At 36.3% G+C, this 9,839-nt stretch overlaps 1 protein-coding gene across 2 annotated transcripts in view; it reads left to right on the forward strand.

Moving 5' to 3' along the window:
• LOC126175525 (monocarboxylate transporter 14-like) overlaps positions 1 to 9,522 on the forward strand; it is a 157,760-nt gene extending 148,238 nt beyond the window's left edge. The window contains exons 8-9 of one of the 2 annotated variants that reach the window (XM_049922352.1): positions 1,749 to 1,940; positions 8,822 to 9,522. In XM_049922352.1, the coding sequence (XP_049778309.1) occupies positions 1,749 to 1,940; positions 8,822 to 8,964 (335 nt within the window). In that variant the 3' untranslated portion in view covers positions 8,965 to 9,522. The remainder of the gene's footprint in view (positions 1 to 1,748; positions 1,941 to 8,821) is intronic. The other variant, XM_049922353.1, reaches the window with a different exon arrangement.
• The last annotated feature ends 317 nt before the right edge of the window (positions 9,523 to 9,839 follow it).

Consider the following 9,839-nt stretch of genomic DNA (forward strand, 5'->3'; position numbering starts at 1 on the left):
AATGCGAGTCCAGTGTGCTAGCCATTGCGCCACCTCGCTTGGTGAGTCGAAATGAACTTGGATGGTAGATATTGCTTCAGCTCTGTTCCAGAATTCTGCAGTCGTAGAGGCTGGCAGCGGTACCTCAGCGACCCATGTCCAGATGTTTTTAGTTGGTAGGAGATGTGGCGAACGTGATGCTCATGGCAACAGTTGAACACCCTCTCTGTCGAGGCAGGTCAGCACAGCACGAGCAAATTGCGCTCTTGCGTCATTAAGCACAGCTATCGGCTTAACTCATCGGAAATGTAATGTCTGCTGCCCAAATTACCGGCTACGCGAACGGGACGTGATGTTGTTGGGCGCCCAGTGCCACCCTATACCATAAGCCAGGTGCTATGGCGATCGCCCAGTGGCACCACTTACCATAAGCTAGGTGCTTGGGCGATATGCCGATATGACGTTCGTTTCCCTCCGAGCCTCCACGCTCAGAGACGTCCATCGTAGTGCCGTACGCAGGCGCGGTACTTGTCTGAAAAATCAACATGGTGTTGGTCCTGTGTCCAGATTGTCAATGGGCGCACCAGCGTCGGCGGGACCCTCTTTGTTGCTACGTCAAGAAAGGCAGTAACAGCGCTCGTCTAGCTGTCGTTGGTACTCAAGAGGTAATCGCACCGTCAAAATGGTTCAAATGGCTCTGAGCACTATGTGACATCCATGCCCGAGGCAGGATTCGAACCTGCGACCGTAGCGATCTCACGGTTCCAGACTGTAGCGCCTAGAACCGCTTGGCCACTCTGGCCGGCAGTCGCACTATCCTTATGAATACTTGCGAACGAGAACTTCCCCTGACTCATGGTGCATGACGTGCTGTTCGAGACTGTAATGCAAAGCAAACAATACAACTGTCTTCTGAGGTGTTAGTCGTGTGGAGATCGTGCGTAGCGATCGATATTGCCATCCAAAACCCATAGATTCCATATAGGACTGTTGATATTTTTAACCGGCCCTAGACATATCGAAAACATTGTCGATATATCGACGGAAGAAGTATCAACATACCAGCCAAGAAAAAAATATCGGCTGCACATTGTAAATGTTCTGTCAGTTTTAAAGCTGTATACTTAAATATTGTCTTATTATTACATATTCTATACATCAACAAGCTAGCAGTCTGTCTATCCACCTCAGACCAAGAATTGAAAGGAAAACGATGCAAGTTCACACTTGACGATAACCACTATGCTAACAATGGCAACTGCAGGTAGTGTATCCGTCGTTCGGTTGCGTCACATGTCGGATTTGTCTGGAACACTTCGTTCTGACTTCCCTCCTTTTTCATTTCTGCAAACGTCAGAGACCTAGCAGTCGTAATGTCAAGATTACGTGGTGAAGTTAAACGCTGCATTTTCTACTGGTAGGGTCGAGCGCCGATTACGTCAGCATTTCCCTTCACACGTTTCCGTCCACCGCAAAAACCAATGTTGTCATTTAGATTTTTGTTCATTATTTACATCTACGGTTTTTGAGGAATGCTGATGTGAATAAATAGCACACTGTGAGGATGTATGAATCTATCTATATACTCTGCACTCGGGAACGGCGCAACACTTCCATTTTTTTTTCGCTTAACAATTACTTCTCAGCACAAACTACTCTGGAACAATTGTAGAAGTTTTTAAGACTGTTTACGACCACTGTGTACATTTATTTTTCGACATTGTAATCAGTTGCTGCCCTAATCACAATTTCCACGTGTTTTATTTCAGTGATAATATTCTTCGTGGAGTTCACGCCAATTGTTGTACTGTCAGTGCTGATGGGCTTCTCCAGGAGCTACGTCACGAGCACCATGCCTCTCGTGATTGGAGAGACGTGCAGCAAGGAACGCTTTCCCGCCGCCTATGGTCTACACCAAGTCATGTCTGGCATCCTTTACATCACCATCGGACCTCTAATAGGTAAGTGCTCCAGAGTTCCTCCTCACGTGGTTACATGCCTGCTGGAAGTTAAGAATCCAGGTGTTTCGTGTTGTATCCTCGTAATCATCTTTCTGTGGATCTCAGACCATTAAGTTTCCTTGATGTGGCTCTTTTGGAGCACTGGTATACACACAGATATACACAATCACTTCCGAGGGCGAAAACCGAAGTACAGGGATGGTTGCTTTCGATTTTGCTAAAATAAATAAATCGTATAAGACAATATCTCGGAAGTAAGTTTGCTCAAGGAAATATTGTTTTTCGACAGCACATTCGGCAGATTCTTTTAGTGGCGAAGCAAGATCTCCACAGCCCATAACTGTGAAAGTCCTCTGAAAGTTGAAACATGGTAGACAGCACCTTATCAGTGTGCGACTTCAAAACTTCCTACATCAAGCGTGATTGAGCCGTCGTATCTACTTGCAGTACACTTTTGCCCAATCTCTTCGCTCTTTTCACTTTGCCGAGACTGTCATCACGGTGACCATTTGTAGACTCTGCACCTTTGGTCCAAGCCGTTATAACCACATTTACTCATCAATTAAGACGGTTAATTTCCATGTTAGGCTGCTGGACTTCAACCTATCAAGTACTTCTTGATAAACAGGGTCGCACTCACCGATTGAAGACCTCCCTCATTCACTCACTCAAACACAATGTATCCCGTAAGTCTTATAATGAAGAACAGCCTTCAGAACAAGTCGGTCACTGCAGGTTACTTGTATAAAGTATACAAAATATAAATTATGATTAGTGCTAGTAAACTCACATCGATAGTGACAAGAATTACTTCTACATTACTTTATATACTTACGTTTATATTAGAACAATATAGCTTTCTCTTACACTACTTAATGTTACAGTTACAGGTTCGAATCCTGCCTCGGGCTTGGATGTATGCAATATCTTTAGGCTAGTAAGGTTTAAGTAGTTCTAGGTCTAGGGGACTGATGACCTCAGATGTGAAGTCCCATAGTGCTTAGAGCCATTTGAATCATTTGCGCTACTTAACTGCTGTTTTTATGTAATACTTCAAACAAAGCATTTGTACAACTTTACACAGAAAACTATCAATCTACGTATTACGTAAAGAAATAAGCGTTTTTGTGGAAGAAAAACTATTCGTCTCCTAACAGATCCTCGATTTTCTTCTTCATTCCATATATTATTCTTGCCAGCAGCTTGTATGCATCTGCTGTTAAGCTGACTGTGCGTTAGTTCTCTCCTTGTAGTAACCACCAACAAGATGGACTCGGTTTAGCTGTGCTTAGGTAACTCAAACAGAAGCTTCAGTGACTCTTTGAATCAAGCTAGTTATGCAGACGCGACAGCGATGGGTGAACCTCAGAAAGCAACACGACCACCTCTCAGATGAAATAAGTAACCGCCCTATTATTGTGCGATCACACCTACTTAAGATATTTCCGGATTTCGAGATCGTTAAAAGTTTCTTTCGATTTATGAATCATAAAACAGTTTCCACCTTCTTTACTTTTTGTTTTTTGTGTGGTGATGATGTACTGTCTCTTTTACTTCTTTTGGTATTTACTTACTAAATTTCCTTTCATTTCACGATTCTATTGTGACTTTCCTCCGTATTCATATGCCTACCGTTTCTAGTTTTTCTTCCCTTGTGGTCCAGAGTTCATTCTTCACAACCACAGCTTAATCATTTCAATTGCGTTGACAAACTTTTACCTTATTTATTTATTGCAGTTACTGCTTATAAATAAATAACTTATATTTTAATGAGTTGCTTGGTCATTACCCCTCTTCAGTTAATACCTATTATCTTTAATCTGTCGTCGGTTAACCTACTACAAAAGCAGTAGAATTTATTTACATCCTTCAGAGATACATTTCTTGCCTTAAGGATTGCTCTCTCATGCTATCTAATTTGTCTGTCACCATAATTTTGATTATTTTATTTTATTCTTAGCTCATAGTTGGCCATGGCAGAAGTTAAAATTCGTGCCCTACAATTCCTGTATTATAATGAATCTGTTACTATCAACAAGTCTAAAGCAATGTATGTGTTTGTCATTATTAATTCCCTTTCCTCGTTATTTATATTTCATTTGCTTAAAAAAATGAAATATGTAGAGGGCACCCACCTATACTTTTTTTCTTGTTTTAATATTCCCAAGGCTATATTATATGAATAATATTGGTTTTTCCTTTCACAGGTATAGTAACAATTTCACTTTTTAAATCTTGCTATTGTATTCTATCCCAAAATAGTTTTATTTCAACTTGTTTTTAGCTTTTTTTAATAACTACTACAAGCACTAATATTATCATCTCCAATCACTTTGTTATTGTTCAAGTTGTTTAAGACATTCCTAAATATTTATAGTAATTGACAGTCCTGTGTGTTAATTATTATTCTACCGTTTTCAAGATCTTTAATCTATGCAACATCATCTCTATTACCAGTTAGTTGTACAGTAAATTCATTCCATCTAATTGGAATCATTTCTGGCTCAAAGACAATGCTTTGTTCTTGATCGTCTTCCTATGTGTTCTACAATTCAATTTTGGTCATGTAATTTTTCGGTGCATCTTGTTTATATTTCCTTTTGTAGATTTTCTTCTATCTCAAAACTTATTTTTCCTGTACTGCAGTTATAGTTTCTGTGCAGCATTTAGTTTTTATATAGTATTCTGTTTCTCTGTGTCTACCCAAAATCTAAAATATTTAATCTGTTTCACTCTCTCGTGAGATTAAGTATTTTTTATCTTATACATGGTCTCCTTGACTAGAATTTCTTCTTTTTGTTCCTCATCCTTTTTCTGGATCTCCAGTGGCACATATTATCCTCTTCCAGCCCACTGTTTGATAGCTTATCTTCTATGTCTCCGCTCTAAATCCTCAGCTGTGTATCTTCGATTTTAGTATTTATATACTTCATGTAGTTTCATTTGTGCTTTGTTGTTTTAAAACTGTAATATTATATCAGGTATAACTACTAAGTGATCATTATCAATGTCAAAACATGAATAGCAATGACAAGATTTCAGACAGTGCCTTTATTTTACTCATAGCTTTATGCCTAGCTCTCCCAGTGTCTTTCAGGTTTACATTCTTCTACTAGAAACTTTTAATTAAGCGTTCATAATACATTACACAGTGCTCACAAAATTTTAATAGCTTTTAAGCTCTACTATTCGTATTTCCACACACAAGTATACCAGCCCATTTTAAATTTTGACATCACCTTTATTAAAGTGTTTCACTACTACTTCCTTTTTTTATCCTAACTAATACTTCATTTCATCACACATATTCATCACCTTTGCTGTTTGTCATTATGAAGTCAGTTTGTGAAATGTTTACACCTATAGGGAAGTTTTATGTTTTCTGTAGATCATAAGTCATTAATACTGTATGTCACATTGTCCTGTTTTTAACGTAAATGTTTTATTCAAACATTGAGCATATTTACATGCAATTTGTGTCATCAGTGTTAACACAATAATAATAATAATATAAGCTTTGGCACAACAAACGTTATTAACTCAATATAGTAATCCAAGATCGATACAATAGATGTTTGTGCAAATGTCAATGAAACAAGAAGTTTCCTAACAGATCAGTTACAAGATAAATAACTACATAGTTCAGTGAACAACAAATAAATAATCAAACAGATAATTAACGATAAGCACATGAAACAGTATTAAAATAGTTGCACAGTGGTATAAGTATAGTTTGCAGTTAATTTACGCCTCATTCTCATAACGAAAGTGGGTCATTTGTCACATGCTCAATGAACTCTTGAGCAGAGTAAATTACTTTATTTTTCATCCACCTCGAAAAACTAGTTTCAAATATATTTACCGGCACTGTGTAGGGATTTTCAGGTAATTTGTTGAAGTAGACAAGACCAAGATATTCTTAAATGTTATGTGTCTTTGCAAGTCTAGTATATGGATCTGAAACCATACTGTGTGTATCATCATGTTCAATATATTGACTCAACTGTTTATGCATACAATATTCTATTATTTTAGATATTAAGGTTATAAATGATGTTGGTCAATAGTGATCTGGAGATGCTATATCTCCTTTATTACATGCTGGTTTAACGACAGAAATTTTTAAACATTCTGGATAATTACCTTCATTTAAAATTTTGTTGATTATTTTAGTCAGTGGCATTACAATTTTATTTCTGGTATATTTAATAACAATATGAGAGACCATAGTAATCCTGTGCTCTAGAATTACTGAGCTTAGCTATTGATTCATTGACCATCTTCTCAGTTACACAAGTCCAGTGAAAGGTGTCTGTCTGCTTACTATTCATTTTTGGCAGCAGTTCCTCTCCCTCACTCACATTCTCCATTATGCTGTTATCTGATTGAGGACTGACAAAATGTACATGTGAATATCAGGTGGAATTGGTGTCTGGTATACTTTATCGCCACAGTTAGTCTCTGTTTTAATAATTTCCCATGTAGCTTCGCATTTATTCACTGAGTACAGTATATATTTATCATTTGCTTTGCACTTAGCTGCCTTGATTTCAGACCTGAAAATCTTTTGCACTTTCATATACATTTCCTTGTCAGCATTGTTAAGCTTGGACTCATCATGACAGAGTAGAATTATGATTGTTATTCTACTTAGATGTGGGGTGTACCAACTTTTTAGAGTTTCTTTTGGTGCAACGATTTTGCTTTGATATTTTCTTGCAGCGTTTAGGACAACATGCTTCAAAATTTCCAGTTAATAGTTATAGAATTTGTTGGTGGATTCATTTGCACCTGCAGTTGTTATTATTTTATCACATTCTGTTAAATGCAATTTACATAATACTTGTTTAGCTTTGATTCGTCAATTGATTTCATAAATTTTCTAGTCTATGGAAGTTTCAGTTGCCTTACTGTTAAAAGTTTGTCTGAGCCATAGTCCCTCAAGATCCGACCTGCCTAGCTTGATAGTAGTTATTCTGTTTTGTTTAGATGAAACTTACAAATTATGTTATCTAGAAATGCTTCCTGTCATATGGGTTTCACATTTACACAAGTGAAATTAAGGAATCTTAATGTATTTAGCAAGTGATCAACGTTTCTATTCTTAAACCTAATGTCTATACTGATACCACCAAATATTAGTATTATGTACTCCTTGTATTTGAGTATCAGTTTCTCCAGAAGCTCCACTAACAGGTCTTCATTGTGCTTTGGGGAGGCAGTATACTGAAGCTGTTATAATTTCCTGTTTTGACAACATTATGGCTGCAGCTTCAAATTTTGCTTCTGTGCACAGTCCACTTACATCTATAACTTCATAGATAAGGTTCACAGTATTTTTAACATATACAGATACACCACCATGTTTAATACTTGTGATACAGAGTAGCTGGTTGCCAATTCATATCCAAATTTCATTTGCCTCTTTTTGAAGGTATTAAATTGCTTGATCTTGATGTTTCTTTTCTAGGAAAGATAAGTCAATTTGTTGGATATGAACTATCACAAGGCTTTCCAGCTAGTTTTTGATATTACTAGAACAAGTAGTTAAGCCTGTTTCGTGATTTCTTCAATTCTGATAGCTTTACAAAGTTTAGTAATGCACTTATATTCCAACTTAAAATTTTAAATTCCTATTACTTCAGTTTTGCAAGGAGTTTTCTGAATGATGACCTTGAACATTTTACTTCCTCTGGATCTTAGGTTCTAATTACCATGATCGGTGATCTGAATTACCCTTTTCCTTTCATTCAGTCCTGACTATGGAACTTAAGAGATTCTTAAGAATTTTTAATGTGTCGATTTTTCTTTCAGTTTCACATGGTGCTGCTTATTGAGATATATTCAGAAATATTTCTAAAGGAATATTCAGCTGTCGTTGACTATTATACTGTAAAAAATCAACAGGGCAGATACTTACACCTCCATAAGATATCTGCAATTCATCCTTATAATTTTGTGATAACATTTGCACTGTTGACATCCACAGTGCCAACAAACCACCAACTGGTTAGGCCTAATGTAGGACAGACAAATGACTTGTAAGCCACATGTCCATATATGAAACCTATAGGGTGGTAGAAGACCTAGATAATGTTACTGTTGTAACCCAAAAGGGATATATGGGAAAAATAATAATTCATGTACCAAACCAGGTATGCAAATGCTGATCATCAGAGGAAATGCTTTAAATGCTATCATTGTTCTCAGAAACACATCACTATTAAACACAAACCCAGTTGAGTGATTAACAATCACATTACATTTTAAACCCTGTTGGAACGTTAGAGGAAACTTTATATGTTATTGACAGCCTTCATGTTTACTATAGCTACATGCTTGTGAGCAGTATATCACAGATAGGATTGCTTCTCCAAGTGATGATAGAGCTAGTTGTTGCTTTTTTCACACTTCATGTACATCTTGTGTGTGAGCTATATTATCATAGCGTACAAGTTTCAGGGGGAGGAATGGTTCATTGGTTACTTGTTGGTGGTTTTATAGTACAGGTGTGGTGTAGACATAAGAAAAGTATGAAGTTCTCAGTCGAAATAATTTAATTTGAATAATGAATGGCAATCTTATTGAGAATCAAGAAGGTGCAGTTGTGAATCGACACTAGTACTATAATAGTAATTATAGATAGCTATGAATCAGTTAACAATATGTTATCAGTCCTCCCATACTCTTGGAAGCAGTTGTTACTGATGAACAATATGACATTTTATCATTGCTAGGCTATTTAACACTTATACACTTATGTGATCCTGAAAAAATATCACTTTACATTGCTGTGTAACTGCATGATTTAATCACAGAGTAAGATCATGTACCAGTAAACTGTTTTGTCAATTCAGAAACAAATTTTTATTTAATTCCAGGTTTGCTGAAAGATATGACCAACAGTTTTGTGGCAAGTATCGCTACTTTAGACGTGATTGCACTTCTTTGCATTGTATCCTGGATTTTGGAAATAATTGTGACTTACAAAAGGAAGCGAGATAAGCTGGCACCTAACATGTAGAAGGCCATTAACTACATTTGTTTACATGGACTAATGGACGAATAATGTGCCAGATGCTGAGTGTAGCAATTCTGGCAGTGATACTTGCCACCATTGCAGTATTATTCAAGCAAATCTAGTGTAAGATATTAATTGTAAATGAAATTCATTTTCAGTTTACTGAAATACCATATGTACAAACATTCATTTTACCATATGTATTTCATTAGTGTATAAGTACATTTTTGAGAGAGTGTTACCCATACTTCATTTATAATTAAGGCACAAAGACAAACTACAATTGATTGGTCCTTGCAAGATTTTCTGCATGACCTTAACATGACAAATTATGACACAGAGCTTTAGAATAGTCATAGTCTGTTTTGTTTTATTCCACACATTTGTACAAAATGTATTATATTTGACAGATTTTGTCTCAGCTGAGTGGAGAAACCAGGAGGTAGCCAAAATAAAAATGTGATCATAAATTATTTTTTTATTTTCAGAAATTGTAAATATTGGCACCTACGCATTTTTAGTTTTCTTATTTTATTTGATCTTAATGTAATTATTTTTAACTTTTATGGAAATAAAAGTGTACAACATACAACTGTGTTTTTCAGTAGTTTTAAAAGACATACTGTAGTTTAAATGCAAGAATATTCATCGTGAAATAAGATACATAAAAGCTCTACAAATTAAGAACCTATGGGGTATTTCAGAAACTATATGACATTTACATTACAATAGGTCACTTCTTACCAATAAAGTGAAACATAGTGTAAACAGGCTATTCAGACTGCATAACAGTGGCTAGTAAAACTAGTTTGCTGCTCACTCATAAAAAATATTATTGTGACTCACACTGAAACTTCGAATGAATTGTCCAAAGTAAA

This window comes from Schistocerca cancellata, chromosome 3, assembly GCF_023864275.1.
Source record: "Schistocerca cancellata isolate TAMUIC-IGC-003103 chromosome 3, iqSchCanc2.1, whole genome shotgun sequence".
Lineage (NCBI taxonomy): Eukaryota > Metazoa > Arthropoda > Insecta > Orthoptera > Acrididae > Schistocerca > Schistocerca cancellata.